At 35.5% G+C, this 20,904-nt stretch overlaps 1 protein-coding gene across 2 annotated transcripts in view; it reads right to left on the reverse strand.

The window, feature by feature from the left end:
- Nucleotides 1-20,904, reverse strand: part of NCOA3 (nuclear receptor coactivator 3) — a 60,413-nt gene that overhangs the window by 14,271 nt on the left and 25,238 nt on the right. For both annotated transcript variants that reach the window (XM_053993300.1, XM_053993301.1), the window contains 10 exons: nucleotides 10,659-10,766; nucleotides 8,746-8,918; nucleotides 7,152-7,252; nucleotides 5,999-6,173; nucleotides 5,259-5,447; nucleotides 4,947-5,048; nucleotides 4,041-4,181; nucleotides 2,707-2,854; nucleotides 1,434-1,822; nucleotides 327-1,195 (listed from right to left, as the gene is read on the reverse strand). In XM_053993300.1, coding sequence (XP_053849275.1) covers nucleotides 327-1,195; nucleotides 1,434-1,822; nucleotides 2,707-2,854; nucleotides 4,041-4,181; nucleotides 4,947-5,048; nucleotides 5,259-5,447; nucleotides 5,999-6,173; nucleotides 7,152-7,252; nucleotides 8,746-8,918; nucleotides 10,659-10,747 — 2,376 coding nt within the window. In that variant the 5' untranslated portion in view covers nucleotides 10,748-10,766. The remainder of the gene's footprint in view (nucleotides 1-326; nucleotides 1,196-1,433; nucleotides 1,823-2,706; nucleotides 2,855-4,040; nucleotides 4,182-4,946; nucleotides 5,049-5,258; nucleotides 5,448-5,998; nucleotides 6,174-7,151; nucleotides 7,253-8,745; nucleotides 8,919-10,658; nucleotides 10,767-20,904) is intronic.

Here is a 20,904-nt window from a genome sequence, read left to right on the forward strand (position 1 = left end):
TTCCTACTAAGCCGTAAAACCAAACATGTGCTAAGATCTAATTTTAAGGAATAATTTGTAAATATTACCTTAATCGTACCATAACTTAATAACATTAGTCCAGGACTTCAAGACATCAGATTTGGTTTTATATATATATGTCCTGTAGTTCTTTTTGTTTGTGCTTTTTCATTCACAATTAAACCTGAGTTTATTGTTTTCATCATTTGCACAGAACCTTTTTAGAAATGTTTACACATGCACACTGTAGAGTGTTCTATATTTAGTCATTCCCTTAGTAATAAAATATTGGTTAGCTCGTGACATCATTTTACATTATATTGTACCTCCTCTGCTGGCTCCATTTTTATTTTCATCTCTTTTTCTTGACTTGAAGTAGGAATTGTAGAACTTGCGCATTGTCCCATCTTATTATCCACACCTTCTACTTTAGGCTTCAACTCTTTGGAAAGCGGCTCCTTAATATCATCTTTATCTAGTAGATATCTTAGTAAAGCATTGTTTTCTTTCTTCTTTGGGCTTAGTTGTTCCTGTTTGACAGTGCCTTCTCCACAGGAGGTTGTGTTACTAGCATCATGATATGTGTCTTTACCAGTAGCTTCAGCTGTGATCTTGGCCACCTCTGCTGGAGAATTACCATTCTGCAACAATTTATGTAAAATCCTGTGTTTCTCTTGCAGGAGTGACCCATGCACGTTTGAGGAGGAAGATACCCCTCCAGATGTTGATGAGGAAACTCCTGAAGGACTAGTAGCACTCGTAGAAGATTCTTTACAATTTGAGTCTAAAGGTGAGTTTGATGCTGTAGAATGTCCTCTTTCATCTGAGGAGCACGTAAGTAGCTGAAGGAGTTTTTTATGCCCTTTGCTCTCAGATGGTCCTCTCTGACTTTCAGATGCCTCCAGATTTCCCTCTTTACTATCTTTTTCACTAAGGAGATCTCTGCTGTTTGACTGGCAGATGGAACTTTCCACTTGGTTTTGTTCACAATACAAACCAGAAGGGCTTTTGGAGTCCTTAATTTGCGGAGTTATGCTAATGTTTGGGGAATTATCCAGTTTTGGACCCGGTGAAGAAAGTGTTGATAAAAGGGAATTTCCAACACCCTCACTAATGGCTTGCAGAGCACTAAGAGAACTGCTAGAAAAAGTGCTGTTGCTAGTGTTGCTGGCAGATCCCATTGGCGAGTGCGTACCTGTATCACGTGACAGAGATCGAACTTATTAGATTACAGTACTGCCCGTATCTACTCTTCCTTTGGATTATGTATGACTGCCACATTGTGTTAATACATGAAGTCAGGTATACTACATTTAAGTAACACATATAGGGTCACATAGAACAGTTAAAATGGATGAAAGATGGAATTCAGATAAAAGTGAGAAAAAAAGACAGCTTGGAAAAAAAAAGAGCTTATAGCAAAAATAAAATACCTGTAACTGGAGAATACTGGTGTGAACTCATTTTTGGACTGCCTCGATTCCTAGGAGATACCATTAGATTCTGTTGGCTGGAAGTTAAGCCAGGACTGCCATGTGGTGGGCTACTTATATTCAACCCAAAACTGTTACTCTGATAAGCAGAGGACTGCATGCCGGGTCCAGAGTTCACTGGCCCCATATTCCCAGGGCTTCCATATCGAGCGCTGGTGAGCTGACCCACTGCATTGGGATCTCCCATCCCATAGTTTCTGTTCTGCATTGGCACGGCTTGACCAGGTGACATGTTCGTAAGACCATTAACAGAATTTGTGTTTCCAGTCACAGGTGTTCTGATGTTTTGTCCAACAGAATTAGGATTTGGCCGATATCCATTTTGCTCTCTGTAAATTCAACATCAGTCCCAGAAACCCAAAGAAAACAAATTAAAACCTTATTTGGAATCATGTGCTACAAAGACATTATTAATTAATTGCCCAAATATTTTTTCCAAAAACGAGCAGTGAGAATTCAAGTTTCCACAAAAGCTTCCATTTAAGCCATGACATTTATTTATTCACTACAGAAATGCTTGATCCTTCAAGTTATAAGCTCATACAGTATCACTGCCTCAAAAAGCTTTAATCAACGATGAGATTATTAATCAGATTTATTCATTCAAAGATCTTCATTCTTTCATCCCCTTCCTGAGTCGATGTCTGACACCATTCTACTGTGCACATTAACAGTGTGTGACCCTGAACAAGTTCATACACAAATTTTTCAGCATCTGGAGACACTCTAATGCCAGAAGGAGACAGATTCCCTCCACAGTGACATTTCAATTATTCTTGCAAAGAACAAGAACAGGTCATAGGAAATACTACCTAAGGTACATTTCTGTTATGGATTATGCATCAGACAACATCTGATTTGCTGTCTTTTTAACTGGTCTACAAAAGCACGTGACTGAGCATTTCTATTTTCAGTGTTCCATCAATGCTACCACAAAAGACTAATATAAGCATAGCACAGGCTTTAAGCAGGTATTGAGGAAAAAAATTCTCTTTTGACTGTGACTGTCTTTGTGCCACATAGTTAAAATGGGACTCTGTGAGGTTTACACATTTATTTGTATGCTATGCAGCTGTTTCCCAAATTATTCCCCATCTGAGTTTTAATCAGGTAAAATGTTTTAGTATGCTATTTTTCTCAGGTTGTCTTCAAGGTCAGATGTACTTTTTAAAACTGTGACACTTAAATTATAAACAGATACTACTAAGTTCACCTTTGAAGGAAGTGGGTAGAGACAAATCCATGGCGGTCATTAGTTACAGGATTTCGAAACAGTTTACTCTTCGTTTGTGCTGTCACTATTGTACCATCCGCTAAAGAAAATTGATACAATGGGGTTTCAGCATGACCTTGCGTATAAGCTGTAAAGGGAATACACAAATATTGTTAATATTTAAAATGCCAAGAATTATTAATATGAATTATAAGATATTTTTGACACAATACCCTTCATTTACTGAAGATTACCCCCCAAAACCCAAAAAATGTTAAAAATAAATAAATTAATAAATAAATGAATAAATAAGACCTATCTAAAACATATCTAGAGAAAAAGGAAGTATTCTACTATTTCTCCTCTATCAATAGAGGGACGATAAAAGCAAACAAGATTATTTGGATGCTGTAATATTTTGTGCTCACCAGACATAACTGGCAAAGTTCTGCATTTGTTAACAGACTTCCAAGGCTAGATTATAGAGTCCATGGCTCCTGCTTGGGGAAGAATTTTTAAGTTTGCTTCAATCAAAAAATTGTGAAAACTATTGGTTTTAATTTGAGCTTCGTATCTCTTGTTAATTTAGGATTCGTTTGATCAGTTATGTTGAAGAACTTCCAATGGAATGGAAAATCTGTTTCCTGACAGCATGAGTTTCTCTTTATTTAACATTTCCTGTGCTTGACTTATTTTGTAAATCCTTCAAAAAGACTAGAGTTTGGAATAATTAGAAAACATTATCTTTCTTACTGAAGACTGTGGCTGTACTTCACTTATCTATCAAGGTTATCAAATTATTATTACAAAATATGTGGCTGAAAATATGCCAGTGTGAAACGCTGAAAATATGCCAATGTGGAACGCTGAAAATATTTTGAGCCCTGTGTCTTGAGAATAAGAAAAAGGCATCAACACAACTGTTACCACTTTCAGAGAGTGGATCTTTAACAAAGGAAAGAGTGAAATAAAATAACGTCAAAGTAACCAAAAGTAACAAGATAATGATAATTAAAGATGACACATCATCATATAAATATAACTGTCTCTGTCATTGCTGTATCGATCTGTGGAAAAACAGCTTCCTTGAGGACCCCAGATCATGTATCTGTTATTTTCCATGTTAATTTCCAAAACAAACACGTTGAAAAAAACAAACAACTTCCTCTTTCTCAGGAGGTCATCCTCCTTCAGCTTGTAAATGAATCACAGTAATTAACAAAAACCATGGAAAAAAAAGGGAACACAGGCTGAATTTAGGATTTTTCTTTTTCAGAAAAAATGCAGCCCCTAGGAGAAGCAATGTGACCCAAATATTGTAAACTGATTTTTACCTTCATGATAGTGGCGTTTATTTGACCATGACTGCCCGTCATTGTGGCATAAGAATCTCTGAATACAACGACGAATTATGTCTTCGAAGCCAGGTCTCATGGAAGATCGTAATGAGTTTGTATCAATGTTGACAAGTTTGCCTTAACAGGAAAGAAAATACACAAGTTAAACTCTTCATGACTATGACAATTATTTTTGCATAAATATGGTACATTTCCCAAGGCTCCAATATAACCCTTTTAATCACCAAATTCTGAGCATGCAGAAGTTACATTTATGAATTATCTGCCATATGAGAATATGATGCTGCTTGTTAAAGCATCACTATTCAAAGGGATTTATGTAACCAAGTAAGAGGAAGTTAATCACCCGCAGGCCAGTGTCAGAGCTTTAGAAAACTAACTTTAGCCTCTGGTTACAGGCACCTAAGGGATGCACACAGAGTAAAATTTTTAAAAATAGTGACCAACTACATCAAACAAACATCATAAACACAAAGCCCTATTTACATTATACAACTCTTTTGATTTAAACAGCATACACCACTTTAAACATTAGCTCATGTATTGTATAAAAATATAAGCACTCTAAAGGACTTCCAGTTATGACCTAAAATACTTCTTTCGTGTTAAGGAAAGCAGAACAACAACCACTTGAAATGCTAGTTAAAACACAAGTAATGCTTTTTACCAACCTACCAAACAGTAACATAGAGAAGAAATTACCTCCCACAGGTTTTATTACACCTCACTACCAACAATGATATACTGTAAAAAGCAGTTGGGACTTCTCAGTATGAATTCTGTTAGTCACTGCATATACGCAATACACACTCCATTTATTTAAAACGAGCACATGGACAAAGAAGACTCCTTCATACCCTCCCTCCCGGGAATACTTCCTACCTGAAAGATCATGTCTTGTAATAAAGCTCTCTGGATTTGCTGGAAATACCCTTTCTGTAGTTGTGATACGACGCGCCACACAAATCATGCAGGACTGCAAATCTGTAGTTAAAAAAGAATGTTTCTTCTTTCATCATCTCCTGTTTTACTGTGTTGAAGAATCTAATAAAATAGCTCAAGCATCTTTTGTTGTTACAATGGAAGTACAGACAGTAAGGATTAAAGCTACCGTGCTCTTGAAAATGGTTTGCTAAACACCAAAGAGCTTTTCACAGAAATTTCTATGCACCACAATTCCACAAAAATTCCTACCTTCCCCCTCTTCCATCATAGCTCTTGGCTGTGATAAAGCAAAGCACTGCATAGTTTCATATCTTTGACGTATATCCTGGTAGCCACCTACATCTTCAACAAGGTCATGAGAGCTTTTCACCATCATCCGGCAGTTGAATGTATGGCTCTTCTGTCTAGGTGTTTCATTCGTCCAAGAAACTCCATTAACTTAAAAGAACACAGTAAGAATTCATACAGATTTTCAGATAAAATCAATTCATAACTGATTCTTCATAATTTAGATACCCTGTTCCTAGATTACAGATATTGAAGACTATTTTAAGATGCCTTCTCAATATACCATCAATATAGCTTGGCATAAAAACAGGAGTATTGAGAACCAAGTAAAAAACATTCTTTCTTTTGCATGACACTTTCAGTCACTTGAAAAAGTGCTGGGAAGTCATTCACCTATTTTAAAAACGAGCAGTTCCTCCAGCCACCCTTGTGGTATTAGGGAAGGTATTCCCTTAGTGTCAGTCTTTTAAAGTTATAGGTAAACAAATTGCAAAGGCTAAAGTAAAGTGTGAATTTACAGAACATTTATTTCTGATGGCATGCTATTGTAAAAACACAGTAATATTTATCAAGATATTTTTGTAGTAAAATATTCTTTATATAAGTAATCTGTTTTGAAAGGTTATCCTTTACGAGGTATTTTTGTCTTCTCTGATTGTTTTCAAATAGTCTAGTAAGTGTAGTAAATAAGCTTTTACTACCTGAAGATTTAGGTATGTTTTTAAGAAAGTCCTTCCGGTCCTCTTCATGCAAGATACCATACACACTTGTATTAACCAAATCTTCTTGTTTATACAGCAGATACTGTGTGACATTTTCTGATACAAATACTATGTTCCCATCTCGATTTACAACAAAGAGGAAGCCATCCAATGCCTAAATATTAACATGACAACATATCATGTAAGACATATTGACTAATTCACAACATAATTTAATTTTAAAGTTGTGTGGGTGATAAATGTCAATTTATAATATATTCACTTATTTTCAAGGATAGAGATGAAGTTTTAAATGTTCTTTGAGGAAAAGTGTGTCTGGTAGGGAATTATGTAAATAATAATAATTAGTACGTCCATGTGATATTCCATTCAGCTTTCACATTGATAACCAGCCTTCTTGTTTCATTCTTGATTCATATGAACAGTAGATTATGAATTTGTACCATTATTTCAATAGTTAGCAAATTGAAACAAGAGGTTCAGTAGAAACAAGCAGTAAGTAATGAATAGGAAGGCATTTCCAATATCAAGTGATGAGATAGGAGGATCTAGACAAATACTGTATGTTCTTAATGGAAAGAGAAATTCAGTATCTATGTTAAAAAACTAAGCTTCAAAAACGCTTTGATGAACCTGTAAATATCAGATTGGTTTTCTAGGCATAAAGAAAGGCTATCTGCTACGTACCTTTGTTTACTATTATTCTTGGGTTATTTCACTTGATGGCAACATTCATTTAAAATGCTTCATAATTTAGTAACACAAATGCAGACACACATAACAAACCTCTCCTTGCAAAAACTCCTCCATTCAATGTCTAGCCTCTAAAAGAAATAAAATATTCCTTGTACAAATAAGCACTGATTCAGTAGTAATTTGCTAATCACTGCTGGAATAAATAAGGCATAGGAATATTAGAAAAAGTCAAAGGCTATTCTATTTCCTTCTACAGACAACTTCAGCAAAATTAAGAAAACACGATAGATTTTATTCCTCAACCTTGCAAACATACTTCTGCATGGTGCTTGCATACTATTTTATTACTACAGGATTGCATACTTTATTGTAATATTTTCACCTGCCATAAGTATTTGGTTCCATAGGGGTTTACTGGGGCCTAATTTGTACTTGCCTGTAATAAAAGAGGTCCCAATGAATCCTTGTCAATAACTCCTTGACCCGTGGATGATACATCAGCTTTCTGTACATCATCATCATTAGAAACTGCTTTTCCTGAAAGCCAAAAGATACATTTCCATAAAGTGACTTTTCATGTGATAGCCACATTTTAATATTACAAGCCAGATCCTAGGGAGAGTGTGAAATAACAAAAAGAAGCACAAATGAGAGAGGAGGGCTCATATATTGTTGACTGCTAAGAATAGAAAAAATGGCATGGCCACATAATGCCAAACTCTTTGCTCACATAAATTGACTTGGCAGTTGAAGCTGACATAATGAACTTGCTTTGTGAACATTTCTTGTTGTTTTTCAGACACTGTCTGATGAATACCTGCTGCGTCTTTCAACAGCCATTAAACACACTCATATATATCTCTTTCTTATGTTTTTATTTTGATCAGCTCATTACCATTGGTCACAGTCTTCAGATGTCATCACCACTGTTCTACAAAAAGGCTTTGATTCATGTTAACAGCTGTGTGTCTGTATGTGTATATACGTGTGTGTGTATGTGTGTGCATGTGTATAATAAAATCGTATTTTACGAATCAAAGTATCTTAAGTTAATTTATTGCAGTGGATGGTGGAATGGGAATCCACGCCATGCAGCAGAATTACAGAAAAAATATTGTGAACTTTATTTTGTGGTACTTGCTGGCTGGTTAAGCAGACCAAAAAAGTACAGCATCTCAACTCTATAATGAAATGTTAGAATACACTCCACGACACTACCAAAAACGGTCAAAACAGAAGATGATTTTTAAAAATCATTTTAGCATAACATGTGGCAATTTACTGCAACAGGTAAGATATACACCACAGCATGTTCCGTTTTTCTAACGCTTTACTGCCCAAATGACACAAGTAAGCTTGGGAGGCTAGTCATTGGGAGGTGGAGATGGGGGTGGAGTGAGTTTAAAAAAATTAATTATATATACCACTCACTCTATATTTCAAAACACAGGTTTTGCATACACTTGTCGGTTAAAAAAAAGTATTATATCACTTAGGTTTATCCTAGCTGGCAGAATTTACCAAGATATGATGCATTGCTTCTTTCTCCTTTGTTGAGTTGGCTATATTCTGAGTACATTCAATCATACTAAAAAAGCAATTTTAAAAAATCCATAAGAATCACTATCTCTGATTGGAGACTTGCCCATAAGAAAAGGCTATGTTTCCTTGAAGTGAAAGGCAACGGCATGTATTCTTCATACTGGTGAGTATTTGGTATAGTATACAAGCAGATGGTAGAGTACCATCTCCTTTTTTTTAACTTGTCTGTGGTACAAAACTGGTAAGAAAGGCCATACAAGGTTTTAAAATCCTGATTCCCAATAAAAAGTGATGATAAATACTTGTTAACTTTTAAATAGAAAATTACTTCAGGCATATTTAAGTTTTTAATCAAGTCAAACTCCAAAGACCTGCTCAGTTACATGCTATCGTGAAAACCACTACTCAATTTCCCAAGTAACTACTGCTACAACAAAAGAATCACAATGAAATTAAACTATTAATTTTGACTTAGCAGGGAACTGTACCTTGGTCTTTTATTTGTCGAATCTGTCTCACAGTTTCTTTTAAAATAGCACATTTGTCTGGTTTGACATTGAAATTGTCAATGTCACTGAGATTAGCAGATATCAGCTCAGCCAGTTCTTCAATGTATTTGCTTTCCTGCTCACGTCGACGCTTCTCACCACCGCAGACCAGACTAGGAATCAAAAACATTGTTTTGCATACTTATATGCCATCCTGTACAAAACCTGTGCTCACTCTGTGAACAATAATGTACTTCACTTAACACCCACCCATTATACCTACGCAGTAGTTATTCTTCCAGCAAACATGAATCTGAAGGGCAAATGTGTGTGTTTTGTTACGCTGCTATTTGGTTTGGGGTTTGGGTTTGTGTTTGGTTTGCATCTTTTTTAAGAATTTTAAGTACAAATTGATATCAAGAGAATAGAAGAAAGCTATTAATAAAAAAAAATCCTCCTGCTTTTACTCTATTACTCTACTGTCAGATTTAATGAAAAGAACAGCTGCTTTTGTTGTAAAATTGTAGCACTCATACAGAAAGTATATTTTAATCTTAGAGGTTGCTTTACAGTTGCTTAAAATTCACTAGACAAACAAAACTGAATTTTAGCGTGCTATTAATTCCCTTCAGTTTGATTGTACAGAGATGATTATAGAAGGTGATACCTCATAAATGTCTAAGCATCAAAACCTAAATGCCATCTCAACATGCAAGAAAAGCAGAATCCTGGACAATCTAATGTTGCTGGATAAAATGTCTCTCTCAAATTCCTTTTCCTACCCAGGTTAATGTGCTGAGTAAAGAGACTGTCTACAACCTAAATCAACAGGGAGAAATATCATACACAGTATGGCAAGAATAGGAAAAGAAGGACTCGGGGCAGGAGTAAGAATGGACACATCAACGTAATTGAAAGAGAATAATCATTCTTTGAGAAGAAACCAAGTGAAGGAGTTAGGAAAGCATGCATGGACCAACACTGGAGAAAAGAAACACATCACAAAGCAGGAGCTTGAAAGATAAAGAAAGCTAATGAAGGGTAACAATCTGAAAAAGAACTCCTGTATGAGAGACACTGTAGAAAGGGAAAGAGAAAATGGAATGGAGGATACTCATAAAAAGACACTGGCATTCAGTGCAAGCATTTAAGGCTCTCATACATGATCTGTTATAATGACAAAGGCAATTGGTATGGGGCACTGAGGATATAAAAGGGACAAATATTAGTACACACAATGCCTGACAACGAATTTAATAAAATACTCTATGGGAAGAAGAAACATGAAAGGATAAAAGAGAATTCACATGGTAGAGAGCAATGAAGCTTGCGGGGAACAGAAAACGGAGTCCCTCAGACAACAGTATCTGATAGAGTTGGGTGAGGGGCAGGAAGATAACATAGATTGCCAAAATTTAAGATGAACTTGAAAGAAACAGAAGTACAAACAAACCAGCAAAAAGCTCAGCCTCTTGCAGTATTCTTTGATAAATGTAACCGCCTGTCAAATCAATTACCAGATATGAGATGATGCCTTTAAAATTCCTGTGAAGCAACAGGTTTTTCTTCTTTTGCCTTGCAATCACAACTTCGAAAGGGATTCCTTATCTAATGGAAGGTATCCCTGCCCATGACAGGGGAACTGGAACTAGATGATCTTTAAGGTCCATTCCAACTCAATCCATTCTATGATATGTCCACTGTAATAAAATTTCCACAGGAGTCTAATTATAAAGTACAGTTCATCGACTACACCTAATAGTAAAGTTACCTATCTTCACAACAGAAGCTGGCCTAGAGAGTTTTTCAACTAAACAAATTCCTTAGTTAGAATTTACTCTAAATTGCAATGCAAATTTGAAAAGTATTTTTAAAAACTCATTAAAAACCAGTAAAGTTCTATATAAACGTACCTTGCACCTGGTGTATCACAGGGCAATGGCTTGCGCTTCCTTGACTCATTAGTCAAACTATCTAAGGAGTTTTCTCCTAATCCGCTCATCTTGACCTTGCATCAGCAGCTAAAAGCAAAGATATAATAATTGTGAATAAAATGCTCAAAATACTAATTCAAAATACAGAAAACTTATTCAGATAAGTAATTCATTTTTATCAGATTTACAAGTGAATTTTCTTAATGCAAATCCATAAACCTTTTTGCTACTAAAAAATGTTTGTTTACCTTCCTTTAAAATCTATCCTGCACTTAGCCAAAACACAGGTTATTAAAGCTTTCTATCACTCTAAGCAAAGGTAAAGGTTAAAAATGCATTTAATTTTTTTCAGGGATATTTAAAATTTGCATCATTGAACTGGGACCACTGTATAGCTCCAACTTGTCTAAAAAAAAAACATTCTCAGTATTTAAACATATATTTAGAGAACCTGCAAAGAAAGCAATAAATTAATGTTATACAAAACACAGTTGCAGAAACAAATAATTTTCATCCTTAGCAGTATATCAGGAGGCTTACAGGAGTTTCATACTCATCTCTGCATAAAGCTAACAGATTACTATTACCATCTTTACAGGTTACTATAGTTTTCACATCTCTTGCTAAATCTTCTAAAATCCATACAGTTTCCTAAGACTTTGAGGCCAAGGCAAGCAAAGACTTCAACCGTCTTTCATTTCTATTGCTTCCGCAGCGAAGACTGGGCTATAACCCAATAAAATATCAGGTGATTTTGTTGAAGTCTAGTTACATTAAACGAACCTGGCAGATTAGATATATATGACACTCATCTCCCCTCACTCCCAAGAGAAAAAAGGAGCACAGACACAGACAGGAGAAGAAAGCCGGGTCAGGTCCTGCTATGCCAGGATCAACAATATGCTGAGGGAGGAAAAAAATTTAATGGATCTATGCTATATATCTAGTTGGAGTATTTTAGAACACAACTAGAACTACAAAACCATCTAAAAAATTGGGTTTGGTCTTTTTTACTACAGTGAGACAAAACAGATCTAGGCAGTTAGAAATTTAGCACTATTTTATCCTTTTTACAGAAATTTCCAAATTAAGTGTAAATTTCATTTACTGCATTCTAGTTCCGACTGCCATTCTTTACCCTGTACAGCAGTGGCAATAAATGATGCTAAATATTTAGTTAATAGAATTAGACTTGTCAGTTAGAGAGCACCTTAGAGAACTAAATGAAGTTTATGTTAAGGTATCAGAGGCTGGGACCAACTGGCTCAAGAAGCTCTACAGAACAGAATATGAGCATCCTGTTGAACAAGAATTTAAACACAAATCAGCAGTGTATACTTGCAGCAAAGACAGCCAACCCTTCAGAAAGGGAACCCAATCAACTAACTGCTTCCAGGACAAGATATATAAGGAGGAAAAAAAAAAAAAAAAAAAGGTGTGTGTATTACTTGTGAGGTTACTAACCTTGACTGACTGAATTTTTGTTTATTGGCTTCTTGGGAGGGGTGGGAATCTGCTGTAGTTTTTTCTAAACTCTAAACTGAAAGGACACACAAGAACATGCATGGAGATTTTTAATTCTACACAGGGAGAATTTAAAAGAACATTCTTCCTACAGCAGTACAAAATTTGGAAAGCTAGACAGGACAAAGGACTGGAATACTCTAGCATGTGTAAAAAGCCCAGAAATAAAATGGCACCTTTTTAAAGTACAACTTCTCTTTGCAGCTAATAAAATGTTACAATGCTTAACATAAAATCCTATCATAACCAATCCTCATGCCAATCTATATACATTACAAAAGGAAGGATAACATGTTTTTAAAATGACAACAGAATCAAACCCAACAATCAAACATAATCTTCCATTTGAAATAAACAATTACAAAAGATGCCTAACTCTGTACTATGGGGAGGAACTGTACAGATAAGAACTTGGTCTTACATATAAATATTTGACCTTTATCCATTCATATATTCCTCCAGGACAAAAAAAATGCCAAATACATCCATAGCAGCCTACTTTACATAAAGTTCAAGAAAAATACACTGTTAGGCCACTAGATGCCAGTACGGATCTGGACAACTGCAGAGATCCTATTTCCTTCAATTAGCGTCATTCAGCTGAATGACAAACTAATCATCTGAAAAAAGTAAGCAGCTGGAAAAAAGAGATTATAGAAACAGCTTATGATAACGCAAAAAGCAGTTGATTATATGAAGCTGATACTCAGCTTTACATATGACTCAAGGTCTTATGTCTACAGACCTCACAGCTGAGGCTGCATCTTCAGTCATGCTGTAGGTGACACCCTGCGCACACTTCCAGGACTGCTGCTTCCCTCGCTGTAACTACATTTACAGGCTGAGTATAGTCAGAGCTGAAGGTTTAAGAGCTAACTTGGAAAGAGGAAGGAAGAGCTTAAAATGTAAGTCTTAAGGCTAACTCAAGAACGATGTGGACAAAGCAAGCATGTCTGAAGCCAGGAGTAAATTCTGTTTAAGAGAAGAAAGCATTTGAAACACATTAAGCAGCTGAAAATTTGAGCTAGGATAGACATTTCACTATAAGATAATTTTGAAGGTTACATGATTGTTTTAAATTATTCTAGTCATTTCTGGTTTAACATCTACTTGTACTGAGAGATAACTCACAATGTAATTAAATAGAAAACCAAAAAATACTACATTTTGTCTCAGAAACATGATAAATATTGGAGCTTGGACAAGGAAGGAAAAATCAGTAATTTGCACAGGCTGTTTCCCTACTCTTACACCCAAGTAGCTGGTGGTAGTTTATTCAGGCCTGAAGCTGCAGAGTTGCTGCACATGCATTTTCCTTTCGCTGAGAATACCATTACAAGCTGCGCAGGCAGGTCATGCCTAGAACAACTCTGTAACTGTTTAGCTAAGGAAATTACAGAAGCTGCTTCCCAATACCGATGGATTTAGAGTACAAATTGTTAACAGTCAAACTAATTTCCCAGCTACAGGAAGTATTTGCAAAAGAAGCAGTTTCTTTCATTATTAACTCCACAGTGAGTTAATAATGAAAGAAATCACCAGTTTTAAAAGTACCAGGTGTTATATTTCTTCATTGAAGATGAACCTGCTATTTCTAATGGGACAAAAAGTTTTTCCAAAAGGAAGGCTATTTTGGGGGTTTGGAGAGTTTTCCTGAAGTTAATTATTTCAAGAGACAGCTCTGAAACACAGGTTTCAAAAGTTGAAACTTTTATGCATTTTTACTACTAAAAGAAAAAAAAAATTAACACAGGCATCTTTGTAAACTTACTTTCTGAGCTAAGAGGCAACAACATTATTTCTGGCTTATGAACCTTATTTCTGGCTTATGAACCACTAATGCTGGCTGGCTAGAAAGGCTTCTCTGCTAGTGATACCACACAATATTATCTACCTAAATGAAGCATTTTTTAAAGAAAATATTTAGAGTCAAATTCCTTCTGTTATTTGCATGATTAAAATAAATCTAAAAGCTAGCTTAAATTGACTGAATAGCTCAGTTACAACATAAAGCTGGGCAAATGCAAGAAATTCTATTAAATTTTAGATCAGTATAAATTACCCAAAACGAAGTCTTCAAAGCAAGGTACTGTTTAATTTCATTGATTGTAGCAATAATAAACCACTATATCGTGATGCTCCTAATCCCACCAGTGGAGTGGATCCGAAAGCAGCAATATGTGGAGAAAAAGTTCCAAAGTTTCATGATTATTTGCAACGTCTTTGCACGTATAATCTTAAATCTCCCAACATTCTTCTCAATTCAAGAAAACAGAAAATAACAAAGATCTTCTTGATCAGCAGCAACTCTGGTGAAAAAACACCAGTCCTCATTATTAAGGTGCTCCTGCCTACACCCTTTGCAATGTACCGTACACTTTTCGTATGTCAGGTCTATTCACTTCTCAGTGAAAAGCATAAATGAGTTGTTAAAAAGGTACTGGGTTTTGCACATGGCAGATAAAATAAGTTTCAGCAACTACTAATCCATCTGTTGCAACAGCATACGTATGGCCTTCCAAACAAACCCATATATTTTAAAGAAATCATGAGCGTTTATGAGTAGCAGTGTCCAGCCTGCCATGGTTTCAGTATTTTGACAGGGTAAAATCCATTGTCTTCTAAAATTCCGCCCTGGAGTAACAAGAAAATTATGCACATGCCAACAATACAGTATGTTTGCAATGAGGAAAGTTCCTTAGGCCATTTCCTACAGAGCATTCAAGACAAAATGACGTTGAAATTACTAAGCACAGTAAGCAGAAAGTTTTCAGTTTGATACAACTATTTCTTCTCTCATCTTACTCAACTCATCCCCACAGAATCTGGAAAACTACTAACTTAATACCCTTAGATTGCTCTCTGCCACCTTGTCTTTCAATGTACTCATTTCCTTGTCCAGCTCAAGTGTGATTCATTCCCTTGTGCCCCTGCTCTCAGTAGCTGGTAGATGAAAGACCTACTCAGCAAACAGGACATGGCGAGTGAGAAGGTTTTGTCCTAGCAGGGGCCCAAAAATACAAACAATTACATGCTTCAGATTCACTGAAACAGTTGAATACCATCCAAAACGCACAACTATACAATACTAATTTGAAACATATCCAAAATATTTTCATAAATCATGTTTTTTGCATGAAAACATTTTAAATACTTTGTTGGTCCCATGAAACCGCCAAGTTTTTCCTATATTAAGTATGTGTACTTGTGTACCTGTGTACTTTTGCATCCTTGGAAGCTCTTCTGTCTGAGCTGATTTCTTGTTTGAGAAATTGACTAAGCAGAAATTAGCATTACTCAAAATAAGCCAGTTACAAAGAATTAAACCAAACAAGTTCATTTCAATGAATCATGAGCATGACCTGGAATTTTATATGTTAGAATATTAAATAGAATCCTCCCTCCTAAAAAACAAGATATAAGTCACATATTTTTGCAGGATGCAGATTGCAATATTTAAATTTTGATAATAAATAAAACTACAGGACATTCCATTCTGCAACTCCGTATACTTAGTGGAAATTTGTTATTTCAACATTGGATCTCCCTCAAATACACATGAAAATGTATCAAAAGTATTGAAACTTCCGATTCAAAATATTCTTGATACTATGCAGAGATTCTTTTGCTCTAAGACTGACCACAGAAATAACTGATGTTTCCACTTACATAGACAGGAATCCACAAGAATATAAGCAGCAATTTCATTTTCTGGCAGTGGTGTAGTAAGGTTTTTGGTTTGAGTTGGGTTTTTTTCTTCTTTCTTCCCTCCCATCCTTTTCTTTTTTTTAAGTACATGCTTCTCATATACTAAACTGTAGCTTTAAAAATGTTCAGGTACATATAGTCCAAATATGAGATCAGTCACTTACTAGTCCTTAGTAAACATTCAAGCACTGAATATTTTTCAGAGGACCTTCAGAATCTGAATTCATTTTAAGTCATATCCTGGAAAACAAAAATAATATATAATATGTAACTTCAAGTAACTGTCAGCTCTGCGATATGTTGAACAGCTGACCATTCAACTCTGTTGTCCCTACACTAAACCCACATGCTCTTCTAAATATTAGCAAACTGCTTAACATCTTAAATTTTAAAAATATTTTATTTTAACACTGTGGTCTGTTCCACTTCACATGAATTAGTTTATGTTATTAGGGTGCTTATATCAAAGCACAGCCGTGCACTAAATGCTTGGCATTTGGGGCCATGCAGTCAGCTTCCCCATCAGATCTCACATCAGTACAACTTTCAACATGTGAGCACACAATTTCCGGTCTAAAGCCTGCTCAACCAAAACCCAAGAGTGCTCAAACAAAAACATCATTCAGCATGTTTTGATCTCAATAAGCTCAACATACTGACCTTTGACTGATTTACTCACTCTCAGGATGAGCTACTAAAATAACCAATTCACAACATGCAGAAACTTAGCATCCAACACAGCCTGGCTACCAAATCTAAGTTTCCACATGGTAGGTTTTTGGATCAAATTTTTAAAACACATAGAGAAAGATCATTACATTACAGTCCGGATGAGATGGCTAAGTGACTAGTCATATTGTTACCAGCAGCACAGACAACAACAATATGACAGACACCTAAAGACAGAACACACTAGACTGTGTTCAGGTTAAAAATATACCGATATATAATGTGCCAGATATGGTAAAAACAATGGTTACTTTTTAAAATAAGACATAAAAAAGGCAGCACTTGCAATCTTCCTTAAATGTTTCAGAGATAATTACTGTGCCTTTTTAAAAAAAGAACCCAAATACAATACACTTTAAATTAGAGTGCACAAGACCAACATACTTTTAAACCTCTGAGGAAGGAGCAAATGCAGCAGATAAAAAATACCACTGAACCTTTACTACAGCTTTGTGAATCTGAAAGTGCAATGTAACAAACCACTGAAACAGACACTTCTGTACACTGAGTAAATAAAGAGGTTTTCGTGTAACTAGTTTATACTAAGAAGTCTTTCATTACCATTAAAGATGAAAGCACTTATATTTATATTACAAAGCAAACGGGAAATTATATTAGTTGTATTGATACACCACTGTGCTTATCCAGCACTTCCCCCATCAGTACAGTAACTAATAAAATACTATTCCAAAACACAGGCATTTGATCATTCTCTACTCTTTCTCCCTCCCACATCCCTCCCACAGACAAAAAGCTGATTTACTAGGTAAAAGTTCCTTTTACTAGGTAAAAGTTCTGATCCAGTGATCAGAACTTTCAGTTAAAAAATAAAAAAAAAAAGCACCATCTATAATGCCAGTGAAACACACCTTGTTGCAACATATTAAATATTCTTAATTTCACGCACATTCATTTTATATTATGCATTCTATCTTAGGGAGACTGATTTTTCAGACCTTGACAGGTTTCATTTACCAGTTCCCCTGCAGTGCTTATGTTTAGTACACACCATGCACTCCTGGGCTATTTCTCAGACATGACAATTAAGTTGAACCTTTTTCACTTTGCATGTATTAATATGACAGGACACTTTTAGTTAAGAGATGGTCAGAGGAAGATGCTTGGAGTTCATCTCCTGTTCCTCTGATAAATAATGCATGTGATCTATTTTTGGAATGTCATTACTTGTTAATTTGTTTCCTATGCATCCCGATTTGCCAGTCAGAGCAACAGATAATAGACCATGTTAACAGCAAACAAAATATATGACAGAGAAAAGCAGGGCCCTGGTGAAATTGAAATTAAAATACATAAAATTAAAAGTATTTATTTAAAATTAGTTATTCCTAATACTCCTAGTTGTTTTAGCAGCACAGGTGAACACACCTGCCTTTAATCTTCAGGACAGCATAAATACAGCTTTAAAACTCAACTGCACACTTACATTTCACACTAAAACTGCACACTCCCTTGGTGATATTTTTAAGACAACCATCTTCTGCCATATTTTGCCAGAGATTTCCAGTATATACAAATACCGGCAGCTAAATCTTCCATTCACTCAAGTAGAATAATTTAAAAATAATTTGTGACCTAAATTTCATTTTGTATAGCCTATGCCAATTTGCCTGAGGAAGGAATCAAAGGAGGAATGGTCATTAGAGTTTCATGTGACAAAAGAACCCAGAAAAGTGTACACATCTGTGACATCTCAATATGAACAGAGACAATAGAAGCCTTATACCGCTATACTGGAGGGTGTGGGGGAGGAAGGCTCACGAGCCATTTTTGTTTGTAACACGAAGATGTGAATGATTTTGTAAAATGCAGTTAGGAAGCCTCATGTGGCATAACTAAATTAGTTTGTTTCTTGTTGGATCTCTCTGCTGAATTCAATTTTTAGATGAATCAGGCACCAGTCCTGAAACAAACTCGGACACAGAAACAGGAAAAGAAAACATGAATAGACTTTCCCTCATTAAACAGACATACACTGCATGAGACATATATTCTAACACTTCTAGCACATTACAACGTTGTGTTTATTTCTTCATTACATCACACAATTTGTAGCTCCAGTTCAAACTATTAAAACTAGGTATCTCATCAAACAGTTTTAACAGGGAAAGAAAAAGGAAAAGGAAGGCAGCAAATTAATCAGTTACTACTTGTGCACACAAATCAAAGAAATTGTGAAATATGGTAAAATGTCCTATGAGGTTAGTTGTGTTTAACAAAACAACTAGAAGCAGTGTGGAATATTAATCTACACATCTCTAGACATATGTGAGGACATCACCACACATCCCCAGCCCTCAAGACAGAAAAGTGATTACACTGGCCCTCTTATGACTGTATCGTAATAACAACAGAGAGACAGAGGGACAGAGAGACAGAGAGAGAGACAGAGAGAAATGATGCTGCCTCTCAAGTGAATCCTGGATAATAGCTGTTACACCTACATAGCTTTTGGAGCAGAGAACAAAAAAGTCAAAAAATACCTACACGGCTCTATGAGAAAGTTAAAGGGGATGCCACAGGGAAAAGGTTAGCATTTAAGAAGTGGAAAGCTTGTTTACATGGGAAGAACTGAAAATTAATTGAAACAGGAAGTACAGGGCTAAAAAAAGAGAAGACTGCACCTTGCACTGAACTACAGCTGATTATACAAAGATGCTTAAGTAGCACATCAGAAACAGGAAGCCAGCGAGGCAGACAGTGGACAAAGGCATAAACTGGGCACTCAGAGAGAATAAAGCTGTAGCTCTGAAAATTTCTTCATGTTGGCCTTCATCTTTGTCAATCCAAAACAACATAGAAAATGCACTGAATCCATGCTGCCTCTTAGGAGTGTTTGAGATTAACTAAGGTTTAAAACCCTGCTGGTTCCTAACGGGAGCAAAGAAATCCCATCTTTAACCTTGAATTTTTAACAAAGCGGTCCAGCAAACTCTGAATTCCAGACTGGCTTCAGACACTAATTTATCTTTCATCTTTGGCAATTTGGATATTATTTAAAGAAGAAAGAAAATTATTTCCTAATATAAATAAAGGAAAAAGAAAATTATTTCTTAAGTCATATGAAGCGTCTTCAAGGTTGAAAGGTTTAGTGTGAATTCTAGTAAATGTTAGCATGACATTTTCATTAAGCATATTAGTAAGGAGGAAAAAGATGTATCTTTCACCATTGATCAGTAGTTAAAATTATGATGATCACAATCATATTCATCCATTCTAGTTTTAAGCCCCCTTCAGTCTTGAGTTACTTTGCAGCCAACATTTGTGATCTGTTCACCTCAACAGCGAGTTACTGAAGTAACAGGAAACTGTAAGTCTAAAACCAGACCAGCAAGCTATGTGGACTGACAGAAAATCTGAAAAACGTGAAAATAATAACTTCTTCCAGACATTTTTCTCTTCAAGCAGACTATTAGACAAGAATAATTACATTCAGCATTTTTAACATTCCAAAACAATCACATAATTCTTTATGACATCTAAAGCACGGAGGACAAGTTGTTTTATTATTCAGCCAATGAACATGTACTGTTTAACCACAATACTAAAATGGCTCCCAGAAAAATTGGTCATCCCTGGAAAGGAAATGTATCTTCTCTCTGACATGCGTTTCCATTTACCTAAAGAAAAGCTTTAGCATTTATTCTATTCAGGAACCGCAGTTTGATTATATTTAATTTTATGATTTCTAGAAAATGTATGCTTCTGAGAGTATAACGTACATTTAGTATAATCCCATGTACTGAAAGTCTGGTCTGAAGTCCACTAAAACATTTAATAGTTAAAAAGTATTTTTGATCTTTAAACATTACTCTTACGTTTTTACATTATAGTGTTAGTTTATAAAATGCTTATATTGTGACTAAATTTGATAAATGAAAATCATTATGGGTGTATTCTCATCTTAGTAAGAGTTAACACCTCTAGAACAAACTGTTCAAAGCTACAACACATGGAGAACATGTGTACACATGTTAAGCTCTGAAAGCTGCTTAAAAATGCAAGACTGAGTAAAGTTCACATGAACATTTGTATACCTGCAGAGCTTTGAAAGCTGCTTAAAAATGTAAGAATGAGTAAACTTCATATTAGCCTTAATTAATAACAGCTGTCAGGCATTGCCAACCAATACACACACTGTTTTCCACAAACTAGAGCCCAGTAAAATGCAATTTTTACTTCACTGGCTGAATATAATGCATTATACAAGGCAGAATCTACCCAAGGTAAAAAGTTTACTGTTTCC

This window comes from Vidua macroura, chromosome 17 (genome assembly GCF_024509145.1).
Source record: "Vidua macroura isolate BioBank_ID:100142 chromosome 17, ASM2450914v1, whole genome shotgun sequence".
Lineage (NCBI taxonomy): Eukaryota > Metazoa > Chordata > Aves > Passeriformes > Viduidae > Vidua > Vidua macroura.